This window comes from Buteo buteo, chromosome 7, assembly GCF_964188355.1.
Source record: "Buteo buteo chromosome 7, bButBut1.hap1.1, whole genome shotgun sequence".
In the NCBI taxonomy this organism is placed as follows: Eukaryota; Metazoa; Chordata; class Aves; order Accipitriformes; family Accipitridae; genus Buteo; species Buteo buteo.
The window spans coordinates 20,999,156-21,013,992 of NC_134177.1; the positions used below are offsets into that span (position 1 = coordinate 20,999,156).

The 14,837-nt window shown below is 36.4% G+C and overlaps 1 protein-coding gene across 4 annotated transcripts in view; it reads right to left on the reverse strand.

Annotated features, from left to right (window-relative positions):
* The window catches only part of ACSL3 (acyl-CoA synthetase long chain family member 3), a 54,920-nt gene that overhangs the window by 18,627 nt on the left and 21,456 nt on the right, over window positions 1-14,837 (reverse strand). For all 4 annotated transcript variants that reach the window (XR_012650990.1, XM_075031863.1, XM_075031861.1 and 1 more), the window contains 3 exons: window positions 8,905-9,082; window positions 2,654-2,763; window positions 1,230-1,368 (listed from right to left, as the gene is read on the reverse strand). Coding sequence is in view for 3 of the 4 variants with exons in the window: in XM_075031863.1 (XP_074887964.1) it covers window positions 1,230-1,368; window positions 2,654-2,763; window positions 8,905-9,082 (427 nt within the window). In the remaining variant the exon portion in view is untranslated. The remainder of the gene's footprint in view (window positions 1-1,229; window positions 1,369-2,653; window positions 2,764-8,904; window positions 9,083-14,837) is intronic.

Below are 14,837 nucleotides of genomic sequence, written 5' to 3' on the forward strand. Positions count from 1 at the left end.
GAAAGCATATTTAATTGAATCCTGTCCATCCTGCACAATGAACACCACAGAGGAAAAAAAACATAAGCAGCAGCTCATGTACTTAATATAACATTAATTGAACATGCTTGACCATAAACAATTCATTGTAGTATTCCCCAATTTACAAATGGTTAACTTAACAAAGATAATGCTCCTTTATTATAGTGTATAGTATGTGATATTTAAAAGACTGAAGAAAGAAGGATTAGACACCTTTTTACATAGCACATAGTAACAAACCTCAAGAAGCTAATGAATTATAGCCATAATTTCTTCTGTCGGTGTTGTCTGAAACAGTTTTAATAGTACGTAAAACTGGTACATCAAAAAGGGAAAACCATCTTTTAAAGAAACTGAGAGGTCATGATGTTGGGAGCAAACCTGCCATTCCCCTGAACATCAACAGCAGATGCATTAACCACCACCCCCACTCCTAAAACAAAATTCAATCCAACATTCATGTGCCTTCAGTGGTTAAAAGATTCTGAAAACACAAAGAATAAGAACAGAAAAAAGCAACTACTGAATATAATTAAATCTTAAGATACTAGGTTTAGCAGCTCTTCAGAGCCAGGAATAAAAATGTTATGGTAATAGTTAAAATTAAAACACCTTCTGAAGTTCTGAGTTCTAATTCTAAAAATGTTACATAGATTGGAAACAGAGTTCAAAAAATTTACATAGTAGATTGATACTTTCAGAAATGCAATAAAAGTGATGAAGTTCTATCAGATTTAAATGGCTATTTTACATTTTGCTATTTGTGAATTTAACAAAACTTAATGGTAGCAAATTACTGATCTCCTTTGCTGTAAAACACATGTCAATTCTCCCTGCGTGCTCTGAATAACCTGGTTTTAATGTGTCTCATCATAAGAATGCTTTCTAAGGTTCTCTATCTTGGCCTAAACACTTATCCTAAAATTATTCTTCAGCATGTGACACTTGTTTGTGGAAAAGACAGTTTTTATTAAAAGCTTTTTACTCTGTTGAAAAACAAAACAAATAATAACCCACACCCCAAAATCCAACCACAACCAAACCAAAAACCCCACAGATTTTATTTAAAGAAAAAGCAGATGATAAAAGGTTAATCACTGGATTTTTTTTTTTTTTTTTTTGAGATCTGCAATTGCCCCAAGTTTACTTAACAGGGTCAAAGTAGGACAAGAAATTAGATGATCCAAAAGAAAGAAGAGAGAACCTACCAGTATCTGCCTTGGCCCCCATAGCTTGCACAGAAGCCATAGTGTGAACAATGACACCCTTGGGAAACTCTGACCATGTTGTTGGTTTGCCATCAACTGTAATAATATGTCGCAGAAGTGGAACTTGAGAAACAATTTCCTGTGGAAATGAGCATGTGTTCAGAAATCAAACATGAGGTTTGTGCCGACAAGAAAAAAAAAGAATAAAATAAAAACTATTTACGCTATACATTAAAAAAAGCATTGACATAAAATACCTGAAGATTTAAAATATCAGAGGATAAACTTGTCTAGCTCAAACAGCTGCAACGCTTGAAACTTTCCACATTTAGATTTGCAGGACTGATTGAATTTTCCAGAAGTCCAAATACTTTTTCAACCATTTACTGATCTGGGTCTTATTTCAAGAAAAGCCCACAAATAAGACTGCAACGATCAGTAGAGATAATTGACTTTCCACTCTCATAGAACACAGAGAAACTGGTGACACTGAGCTCACAATAATTCTTATGTTGCTCCTTGATTACTATGCCATTTAAAATAAGGAACAGCTAGCAAAAACACAGAAAATTATTAGTCAGGCACTAGTTAAGCATTTCAATCAAAATGTGAGCTCTAAAACATTTATCAGTGTTCTAGTGGAAGAGATGATTATCTCTAACAGAAGAAATTCATCCTCTTACTGCAAGCTGAAATAAATGTGCATTGTATATATATATACTGTCATTCTAGTAACTTAGAAAAAAAAAAGGTTTGGAAAATTCTCATTCAAAATTCAGCAATAGCGCAGTCTTCCATTAAAACAATTCCCTTATTGAAAGGTCTAGTTTCCCCAAAAACACATGATGATGAAACTCATGCAGATTAGTTGTTCCACTTGTGTATTCAACCTGGGTCAGTATATCAAAAAAGTTTTTTGACTGTTCTAATGTTTAATAAGCTTTCTCCTGCACTGGAAAACAGCTGTAACTCTTCAAGCACCCATCTTGAGATTTAAGAGCCATTCTCTGCTGGGAAAACGTCCAACAATAAATCAGGAGGATGATCACATTTAGCTATTCACATACAGTTTATACATTTTTCTGTTCTTCCCATTTGCTTCAACTCTTAAATTTACAGGTACTAAATCCACCCAGAAGCCATAGCAGTTTCTTGTAAAGGTGTTGTTGCAGGCAGCACTGCAGCTCTTCAATAGGGCAATTTACTCATCCTATTCTCCAGAGTCATTGAGAAGTTTAAATCCCACTGAAGGCGAACTAACGGGGTTTTTTGTACGTGAAGACAGATACATAAATCCTATTTCTAGAAGAAGTGTCTGTCCTATAGAAAGGCAATAAATCATTGTTCTGTACAATCGAACTAGGCCTCTTAACAATAATGAACAGAAACAATGCAAAGAGATAGACAAAGAACAGTTTTCTGACCTTCAATTTTGTTTGCATCAATTCTTTACTAGTAATGATGGTGGTCACCTCCGTTTCATTTAGCCCATGTACTATTGCTGGGCCTCCCAGAGTAGCATACAGAGTAACAACTGAAACAGAAAATAGGAAAAAAAATGGTGAATCTCTATGTTACACTTTTAAGTATAGTTTACAATAAAGGGCTGAGATTAACCTATTCTACGTTAGGCAACACAGTAAAAATATTTGTCAACTAATATAAAGCAGTATAGTTTTGTGGTTTAGAAAATACATACTACATGGATTTAAATACAGCATAATTTTCAGTTACTCCCAGAAGGAATAAAGAACAACCAGCGTCTATGTGACTGTTTACTATTTTTCAGGGTCTAACTAGAGGTACCAAAACCACATTACTCTATGCAATTCTCTTCCAGATATACTCTCATATCTTCATGGCTTTTACCATTTTAAAAGTAGGCATTTGTTCTCAGTTTAATACACTGTTTAACAGTCCTCTTGTACACAAGAAACAGCTTTCTTTTACCCGACTTCTCTTTTCAGAATTCACGTGCTCTCTTACTAGCCTTTTACAACTGACTGCTAATAAGACATTATAACATTGTAACACCTGTCATCAGCAGATTAATTCTCACACTCAGTAATAAATCTGTGACTATCACATTCTCCCATCTATTTAAAACAACATAATAAAGGCTTAATCATCACAATCATTAGACATTGAACTGACATCATGAGAATACAGAATAGCAAGGAAAGAAAATATTTAGGAAACTGACTATTAGAAACACTGTTTCCAGGATTTAAGGGCACCTCATTAGTGATAAGTGTTAAACTGCAACTATTTCATATTAACAATTTTAAAATCATATTTAATTTCCTGCCATTTTTAAGAGAACTGAATAAGAAAAGACAAGAGACTGGGGAAGAAAAAAGCAACTCAAGAGAGGTGTTTCTCTCAAAGAAATACTAATTTCCTATTTTCCAAGCAGAATGCTGAACAGGAACATCTCAAAAAAGTTGCAAGGTCAATCAACAGAACCATTAATAATTACAAGATCAGTGCTGGAAGTTTTGTCATGTTAGGTATCTGAATTTCTTTTGTATTTTAGTCTGGATTTAGCTGAATATTTAAACATAATCATTAAAACAAGATACGCCATTGTATGTTAGAACTGTAGCTATACTACATTTGCTGCAGAAAAAAAAAATAAATAAAAAAATCAAACTCTGTTGTATTCTAACATTTGAAGTCCAGGGAGTTACTAACCCAGTGCAGCATACTAAGGAAGAACTCAAAAGCAGTTTTCTTACACAGAAAAGTAAACAGTTGACCTCTACTTATTTTTTCCTTCTTAAAACAGTCCATCATAGTTCAGAACTGTTGCAGGGCAAATGCACATGCACTGTGTTTTCTTTAATTTGGTGGGAGCAAAGTCCAGAAGAGTCCCTCTACTAGTTCCCACGAGCTCTCTCTACTTACTGCAGTGACCCCTGTTATATAAACATCTAGCAGAAATTCAGTTTCCCCAAGCCAACAAGCACAACCAACACGACACACTGCCCGGAAAGAAAAGTATAATCTCTGAAATAACCATTTATGTAGTTAATTACTCATCTACAAATAAGTACGTCAAGGACAACTTACAGCTATATGACAAAGAGAAATAGAGATATACCATTTATATTACGGTGTGCTGATGTCATGGAGAAAAAAAAAACCTGAGCAATGACTCTGATCTGTGAAATTCTCACTTCTCCACATTGACACCTAAAACTTTTTCGTGCAAATCTGAAAGTTTAGGTAATTCTTCTTCTCTCCTTGTTCTCTTGACAACATACAGAGAAGGGATTATCTTTTGTGTTCATCTTTACACATGCAGTTGTACAAGTCAGTCTTTGGTATCTGAACTTCTGCTAGGAATACTGCTCTAGAAGTCTGACAAAAAGAAAAATCTCAACACCACTAAATTTGCCAGCTAATATAAAAGAACAAAGCCTTGCCCTAAAGAAACAAACAGAACTTTTGCCATTTTTTCAATGTAAGTAAAATGTTATCGGGGTCCACCATACATCAAACATAAAAAGCAAAATATACCTTTAAAGGCTTCAGCCAAATCAATTCTGACAAAACCACTGCTGCTCAAGCTTCAGAAAGGCATGATTGAAAAATGAAACATAACCTTCCCTATTTATTTCATTATTCGCTTATACACTCAGATGTTTTATCTGCCCACACTGGTGAAGAGCTCTTCACAGAGATGAAAAGGAGATATTTTGGAAGAAAATCTGTTTTCATGTTAGTACTTTTTTTTCCATTTTTAAACTAGCAATCCCACTCTACCTCCTGCAAATACAAGACTTAAATAGCTTCAAACAATGTAAAATTTACAATCGAGCAAGTATTTCTAATTATAAAACCACTTGTTTGTGCAAATAGTCCGTAACAAAAATTGCTTTCCCCATTTTAATTCTGTGGTACAAAAGGCATTCTCTCTAACACTACATATGAAGCAGACGAACCTGCTCTCCTGATATCAGTTCTGGGCACATACCATCAGATTTTAATACATTTCACATTCGGAAAGAATGTCACAACACTACCACAGCAGTTAGCTGTTGTGAAACTTATAATAGCATTTTTCAGTTTACAAGTAATTTAGCAATGTCTTGCCACACTACTTCAACATCATCTGAATTGTACAATTCATTCAGCAAACTGACCATGAATACTGCATGATAATATCATTATCTGCCAACACACAAATCAGCCAAGTTCACATAAGATGACATACAGCTTAGATGCTAAATACCACGTCAGACAGTGTGCTGAAGCATGTGTCAATAAGGGAATTTAAAACATTAATCCAACAAAATCAAAACCACGTGCGTACCATTCTGCACACAACATCCATCCACTATCTCGGATATTTTCTTTCCTCAAATGACAAAATCTTCCTAAGATTTGTAAGTGTACTTCACTTCCAAAGAAAAAGCAATTGATACAAGCCTTTGCATTTTATTCCCAGGATAGTCACTAGGAATCTAACAGATCCTGTTAAGATCAGAGAACTGACACAGTGTATTATGAGACATATAGTTTAAAAGCAACAGAGGCATCTCATCCGAGAAGAGACTGTGCAGATGTCTGCTCTGGTAGGCAAGTCAGCAGCACTCACTGAAGAAAGGACAAAAAAAAAAAAAAAAAAAAAAAAATCACTGAATTTAGGCTGGAAGGCACCTGGGAAGATCACCTGCACAAACCAGTTCATTACAGCAGAGTGCTCAGGGCCACAGCCAGTCCAGTTTTAAGTATCTTCAAGGATGGAGATTTCACCATTGTAGGCTCCTGTTCTGGTATTTAACCACCCTCACAACGAAGACGTTTGTCCTAGTATCTAATCAAATTTTCCTGTGTTTCAACTTGTGCCTGTTGCCTCCAGTCTTATCAAAACACACCTTTGAGCAGAGCCTGGCTTCACCTTCTCTGTATGCTCCCATTAGATAGTTTTAGACAGCAACAAGATCTCAACTCACTCATCTTAATGCTGAGCAGACCCTGCTCTATCAGCCTCTCCTCATATGTCACGTTCTCCAACGCCTTCATCAGCATCTTGGCAGCCCTCCACTGGACTCACTCCAGTATGTCAATGTCTTTTTTTCCTACTGGGAAGCCCCAAACTGGACACAGTACTCTAGATGCAGACTCACCAGTGTCCAGGAGGAAGAGAAGGTTCACTTCCCTGGACCTACCTGCTACACTCATGCTACTACCATCCAGGATGCTGCTGGTCTTCACTGGAAGGCAGCATGGCATACTCATTGTCCATGAGGACCCCCCAGGTCATTTTCTGCAAAGCTGCTCTCTATCCAGCTGTCCCCCAGCCTATACCGGTGCATGCAGTATTCCAGCACACACAGAGAGCAACTTGTAACTGCCTTCACTGAACTCCACGAGGTTCCAGACAGCCCACTTTTCCAGCTGACGGGCCCCTCCGTACATCTGCCCTGCCCTTCAGTGTACTGGCTGCTGCGCCCAGCTTGCTCCAGGCTGAGACGTCCTGTGTTTGCACTCTGTCCTATCATCCAGGCCTTCAATAAACACATTAAATGGTATTGGACTCAATCCCCAAGGGCTGGCAACTAACTTCGTCCTACTGACCACAATCCTTTCAGCCAATGGTCCAATGAATTTTTCCATCCACCTTATCATCTACTTATCCAGTCTTTATTTGAATAGTTTGGCTGTACAGGTCCTACAGGAGAATGTCAAAGGCTTTGCTGAAGTCACAGTATACAACATGCACTCTCTCCTCATCTGCAAAGCCAGTTATCACACAAGGCAAGGAGGCTGATTTTGAAATGGCATGGGCTAGGGCAGTACATCATGTAACCAACTCCACCCTTAAAACTGAGAGAATACAGTGTAAGGGTATACACAAAATAACCACAAAGACCCACAGTAAAGACTTACTTCAATGAAAACTGCTACATACTCATGAATGTACGGCTTCTCAAACTGAAACAGACTCATGCTTTGAGCAGAGAGACACCATTTAAGATACAATTTTGTTAGGCTTACTTCCAGAATCTGAAAAAAAAGCCTAATTGATATACATCTTTAGTGTAGGTAGGTAGTAAATCAGGAATTTCTGCACATCTGGCTTTTACAGCCCATCTCTTATCAAAGAAGGGTAAATGTGGCATGGGAGAGAAGAGGCCAAACCCTGTGAGGAACAGCAGCTTCTAGAGTGCCCTGTGGGAAAATGAGAAATGTCCCCCTGAGAACATCACAGAACCCAGCCAGGCTGGGCTTACAGTTAGGTGAATGACATACTAAGGAGTGATGATGAAACAGACATTTGAAAAAAATTCCTATACCAAGTTGAGCTCAGCACTCAATAGGTTTCTCAGCAAGAAAAACAGGCATAGAGCTCCAGCACATATCCTTGTGCCTAGGCTCAGACTAGGTTAGGCTATACAGGAGATTTTCCACCGTGGCAGAGATGTACCTTGAACACAGTTGCTGCCCTCTACATGACTCGAGTGAAAGGGGAGCAGACCTGGCTTTGCATCTGTCTCTGCCCTGTGCTGTGAAGTGAAGCTGTGCAAGGACACCTCTAGCCAGTCTGTCCTGTTCTGCCACTCCTCAAAGGCACCTCCAACACAGCCTGCAACTGCCCAGTGTACACATCCTGCCAAGAAAGCACCTTCTCCTCCTTGAGCAGACTCAGCTCTGCCCCAGCACACTTTGTGATCTCCACAATAAAATAGCAGAAGACTAAAGGATAAGTAACTAGAAGTTACAGAATGGGACTGTCACCGGACAGAAGAGCCCGATAACCACTTCTCTTATGGTCACTCCATGAGAAAATGAGAAGTATCATCCAGGTCGGAGAACCTAGTCTCAGTCCACTGACAGGGTAAAGGATCCACTTAGTGTAGGATTAAAACAGATACTATGAATGAGACTGACTTCAAATAGCTCACCAAAACTAAACACAGTCTTAAGGTTTCTGAAGTAATAACTAGGACTCAACAAGCTTGTCCTTGAGCACAATCTCAAATCAGCACTTGGGTTAAATTAGGATGTATTAAATGACATGCAATAGACTATAAGAAAGTCAAGAGGCAGAGAGAAGAAAGAAAAATATAAAAATATAAAAACTTTATCGGCCTAGCCTAAGGCTTGAGTTAAGGAATGACTTACAGTTTACTAAGCAAGTTTTTAATTTGAAAGAGCTCCCCAAAATTAGGTCAGGACTTATTCTCTCCTTTTCATTTTTTAGAGATAACAATACAATAAACTCTAACCAAAATCAAAATTGAAGAACTGACAAAATATCCTGTTAAAACAAAACTTATAGGCACAGATGAAGGTTTGACGTCAGCTCCTGAAACTGAGTCAATGAATTCACATATGTGATTTTTGTTTGTTTTTAGAAACTTGGGAATCTGTACTGATTTGAGATTAAAAGAAAATAAACCTCTCACAAATTCACTGAGCAAGCTATACTTACTGAAACCATACCCCATCTGCAAACAGATACAGCTTTCTCTATTCAATAAAGCAAAACACTACAAAGTGCACAGTCTCTACATTATGCAGTATTTTTTGTCATTTTAGATGTTCTATATAAACTCTATATAAAGTTTTCTTAGTATTTAAAGTGAAGTAAGAAAAAGGTTTATTTTCAGATTGTGTTGCAAGATCCAAAGACATAAAAATTTTAGGAAAGATGCATACTTACGCTGGTAGTTGCACATAAAGCAGGCCTGTGCTGCAATCATCCACTCAGCTCTAGTCTCACAAAAGATAGCAATGTTAGTCTTTGGTTGCTGACCCAATACTGCTAAGCCATTTCCAAAATTAACAGCTTTAATGTATACATCTTCATATGAAAGCCAGGTGTACTTGCCAAGGATGACCTAATAAGAATAATAAACTCAATTTAGAAAACGAAAATCCTTAACACATCCTACTACATCTTCATCCTCATGAGGAAACTCCAGATGTTTGAAGGAATATTTACTTGAATTGTAACAGCGGTTTACTCAAGATAATGAGTAATATTCCTGCCAAAAACTACAGGGACTGTGGAAGTTCCAACACAAATACTGCAATATCTCCATGCATGTTATCACCTCAGTTTCTATTTTCACATTAGGAAAGCATTCCCACCATATTTCATAGCTTTAGAAGCCCTCTGAAAGGCTGTGGTTATCGGACCCATATGCCTTTAGTTTCTACAAAGGTCTGGGTTTTTTTAAGTGAAGGGTGACAAGCACTAGCTAGTACAATATATTCTCTATATTTGCCTTCTTGGATATTTGGGCTACAAGTGTCCTACACAAATATGATATTTAGGTGTTCATTCTTATTTAAAAGAAACAAAACCAAAAAATAGAAAAACTAGTCCAGAAAGCAGTATATCAATGCCTCCTCCATCAAAAATTGTGAAATCCCTTTCCCTTTCTTTGTTCCGAAACAAATGTCAGGGGGAAAGAAGAGGAATCTTTTTGTCCTTTTTTTACTGTTAAATGAAGGTGGGACAGAAGACTAGACTGGAAATTACTGGCAAATCTTAGTACTGAAACGTCACGTGGAAAACATTAAGCAATCTCACTTTTATACGGGAAAGCTGATGCACAGTAAAATTGGATTTGAATTTACAGGTCACTACCTATCATAGATTTCTACGTGCACATCTGCAGTACTATTTTCTCACTGAGTAATAGGATATTTCTTTGAGGATATCCTAGATATTTTCATATACAGATGTAGTATAAAGATGTTTTACACTGAAAATCCAGACTCTAAATTATTATATCTTACGCTTCTAGTTATACAAGCACCTTGACAATTTTGAAACATACAATTTTTATTAGTCAAGTATTTCAGACATTTTCTTTGACTACATAGCATTAGTAATAAATGTAAGCAAATACTAAAAAAGAAAAAAAGCTAGAAAAGCAAACCTCTTTCTCCCCTATTCTGTTTTCCGCATTTCATTTATTAACTTTAACTAAATTTCAAACTTGTGGGCTGTAAAATCTAACAACTTTTTGGCATGTAACTACATGTCTAACGAGTCTGTATTTCCACATCCACTACTTTAATAAAATGAATTTTAAAATCTCTCTCAACCTCTAATAGAAAAATAAAATCCAATAGATTTCTTTTATCAAAACACTTCTACAAACTACTGCAGTTTACTGTTGGGTAACTGAGTTATACCCACTACAGCCTTGCTGCACATTGCTCATTAACCTACTTGTTTAGCAGGACAAACCTTTCTTAACTCAGGACAGGTATACGTGCAGCTGCTTGGAAATTTCATAAATGTTTCATGAGAAAATACCATTTAAAAAAAAACAAAAAAACAATACTTGCCAACAATAGCAATAGTTAGCAATTTCACCAGAAAATAAACATTTCTCACACAAATAACTGCTCAGGTTTTCCTGTTTTATTCACAGAAACTCAGCTTCATTGGCAAACAGGCTATTTCAGAGCCAAAAACCTTACCGGAGAAGAAAGATCACATTGAACTTCTCTGCTGTAACTGGTGAGAGAATCACAGCAGAATTGCTGCCTGACCACATCTGCAGCACCACAAGGCAGAGGGCTCACACCACTACCAGCGCTCGCAGCTACAGCCCCCCAAGGAGAAAGACCTGGGAGTTCCTTTCGGTTTCAACACACCAAGATATTTCTGGCGTGGAAAACTTTTACGTGCTTCCAAAGGGAACATTGCACCTCTTCCTGTCCATCCAAATTTCAGTAATTTGGAATTTTAAATCCAATTTGGGACATTTTTCCCCCAAACTGAGTATTTTTGGCAGACTTGGAAATACACAACAAGCTCATCAGTTGAAAACAATTTATAGCAGTGAATCTGGCAACACCCTTTCCACCATTATACTCTACCTGCAGCATGGCCTCAAGGATACTGCTCTCAAACAATTAGGCCAAGAAATACAAGCAGATTCTTGTTACTGCTTCTGGTAAGTTTGCCAACCCATAAATGAACAGGTTTTGGTAATTTCCACCATTCACTATGCAACTCACTAAAGTTGGAATAATAAATCATTAAAGGGTCAAAAATGGATCTTTCTGAATAACACTTGTGATTCTGCTTTTTTTCCCTTTTTTAAATTGTCTTAAATAATCTATCCTCATTGCTTAAACACATTTGATATAAAGTAGTAAAAGAAGGCCTTATTGGTCCTCCCTTTGTTAAAAGGTTAGAAAATCCACAGAAAGGAAGTATAACACTGTTAGTTATAGTTATTTTTCTATATCTAGAAATATAGTTATATTTCTGAAGAACACTGATGTGTGAAAACAGATGAGAAGGCCTTTTTCAATGCAGCTGTTTTGAGTTTTACTTTTCCTACTGTCTTCAATATACTTAAATTCCCATGTTCCCTTCCTCCCCATGCCCAGTGTTTCTTCTGTATTCCTACAACATATTAATATACTGCCCCATCTGTATGTCCCTTTCTTCTGCATTTCCCTATATGCTTCTTTTGCAGGACACAAAGCAGGTTATGGTTTCTCTCATCCTTCCTTATATTTAAGTGTGTCTCCAAACCCATCTCCCTTCTTGGCCCTTCCTTCAGTAACTTTCGCTAATATTTTCCAATGTACAGTTTCTGCTGTAAACAGCTGTTAAGACTGACGTTAAATGCCATAATCTTTTAAATGTTCACACATTTAATTTTACAACTTTCCGAACTTATTTCTGCTGATAACTACTTACACATGGAAAGAAAGTAACCATCCAAGAGTTTGCAAAAGAATGGCCCAAGAAGTCAAGACTATTGAGAATTGATTAAACAGATACATAAAACCAAACACTGTATCAGAAAAGACAGCAGCTCTGCATGTTTACTTGGAAATACTACCTTAAATAGAAAAATACTGCCCCCTAGTGCACCAGCTTTTAAACGTACTTAAACTGCAAGTTATTAAAAACCTTTGTTAGATATCTATTTAATGCATTGGAAAATATTATTAAATATCAGTACTGTATTAATACTTGGAAGTCCAAAGTATAGAGACTAAATACTTATCGCACAGTGAACATTTCTTTAATCTGGATTTCAGGACGACCATATTCAAATTTTTAGTGTGAAGGTGTCATAAAATGTTCCCAAAAAAGCTGCAGGCCCATGTCGAGTCATTAAACGACCTGACCTCAGTTACCTTTCAAGGTTTTCCTAAACACAGCTTAAAAGGCTTGAAGAACCTTGACTACAATTTGGAAACCAGTGATCGCAAATTAAATACATTTTCTTGTAGAAAGTATATTAAAAATAATACAAAAGAGGTTATTTGAAATGTCCATTTTTGGCCTTTTTCCACATGAAAACATGGATTACAGCTGAACACTTCTGAAAAACCCCACCCTAAAATTTTATTTACATAGCACCCTATGTTTTTCAACATCATAAGGTACTCTTTTACTGCTCAATGACTTGGCATGGCAAGAACTTTCCTGCAACTTCACAGTAAGTTCCAGTATCAGCTACAGTGAGTAACATTCTGAATTCCCAAGTGCCTGCCCATGTGCTTACTGTTTCATGTAAGTCTCACAGGCTTTAGATGCATCAGTTTCCCCTACCAAAATAGTGTTTACTTTTCCCCACTATGACTTATTTATTACGTTTCCATTAATTTTGTTCTTGGTTACAAACCCTTTTCAAAACAGAACAAAACGAAGAAACAACCCCCCCGAACACCACCACCCCACCCCCCCCAAAAAAAAAGACAAAAGAACACACACAAAGAAAAACCCACATACCAACATATATAAAAGCAAGCACATGACCATAACACCTATAACTAAGTTGACATAAAATAATCAACCAGCAGAATAAAGTTCATCTTTTGGGCATCATAAAATTTAAGCTCTGCTTAAATTAATTAATTTTTCCAATTAATTACATCTTAATCTCTGAAGTAATTTCAACGTTATTTTATCCAGCCTTAAATACATATTTTATGAAATTAGTATTAGGTATGCTTTCCAATCCATGTATTAAAGGACACTACAGAAGGAAACAGAAAAACTAACTACATCTGAAATATAATAAAATGCAACAAAGTGAGCAGAAGCAAGTATTTGTATTTTATTAACATCCATCAATTTCTGCTACTTTGGCAACTACACAGAATAAATAATCTTTTGAACAATATCATATCATAAAAATTCAAGAAATTACAGATTATCTCAGGCATCATTGTTCTCAGAATAAATTAACGTAGTATCTGATCTTAAAGATGTTTAATATCTAGCTTTAAATAATTTTAGCTAGAAGCGTGAGCACACTTAGTTCTCCTAAGGATCAGAAACTTAATATTTTACCTTTTTGAGATATATATTTGACCCATTTGACCCATGAATCATTAATTAGGCCAATCTAGCCTATTGCAATTTGGAGACAGCCATCTTCTAATAAGTAATGCAACTCAGTACACAGACCCGTGATCTACATTAAGATCTGCCCTGACTTGCAGATGACCTCAGAAAAATGCACCGATCATTCCCAACACTGTGTTCAATTTCTGAAAGGGAAAAAATAATTAACAAGTTTTGTAACTCCTGTAAGGTATAGAAATTACACGCATTGTATCTAAGAATTAAAACTGTCATGCACCTTTTCGAAAAGCTGCACCAAATAAACCTCGACAAGTTGCCTTTACTAAAGGGAACCAGGCAATAAAAAGATGCACGGTATGAAAGACAAAAATCAAAGGAAAAGAACCCTGACATTTAGAATCAACAAGGTATCTTGTGAAATTTTCCTCACTTGCTAAAACATGTTATAAGGTATTAAGAAACACTGAATTTGTTAACGGAAAAAAAAAATTGAAAGTGGACTTACGTGATAATGCCACAACTTAGAACAAAGTAACATGAGGGCAAGCATGCCAAACAACCATAATGAACTGTTGTGTCAAGCTTAGACAAAATTACCTAACTTAGGTAATTTCTAAATCTAAATACTTAGAAACAAGTAATTTAAGTAGGTCAACACGAACATTCTTCAGCTTTACAATATTTAGAACACTTTGCTTGCATAATGGAAAAGGCTAAAACTCCTAAGTTCTTAAGCCTTATATTACTAATTATGTTCAAAAAAACAGAGCACAGATCACAGGCAGCCAAAATTCTCATTTGTGCTCAGAAGCCCACTTTGTACAACGTGAATATTCTGTTTCTTTACAGGGCAAAGAGGCAGTAAAACACGCATCAAGAAAGATTATATGTACCCGTTTCTCCCAGCATTTCCTTCATACTGAAAAATCAACTCCATAGCTGGGAGGAAGTTTCACTAACAATTAAAGTTTATATAAAGATTTTAACAGAACTAAACTTTGCCATGTGTTATGATACTAACCAAATTCTATTTTAAACATTATACTCCTGTATCAGAATTAAAACTAACAGTATTTAAGGAATCCTTTATCGTATGAAAAAATTTTTCTTCTGCAGGAAAACTAATCTTAATTAAAAGTTGTCTTTATAGCATGTGGTTAGCAACTTCTAATACAGAAGTGCAGACCTTTAACACATTTCCACACATATACACATATCCTGTTAATGGTACCTTGACTTGCTTCTTCAGGCAAGAATGCATTTTTAAATGCCTAAGTACAAAGCAGCAACTGACA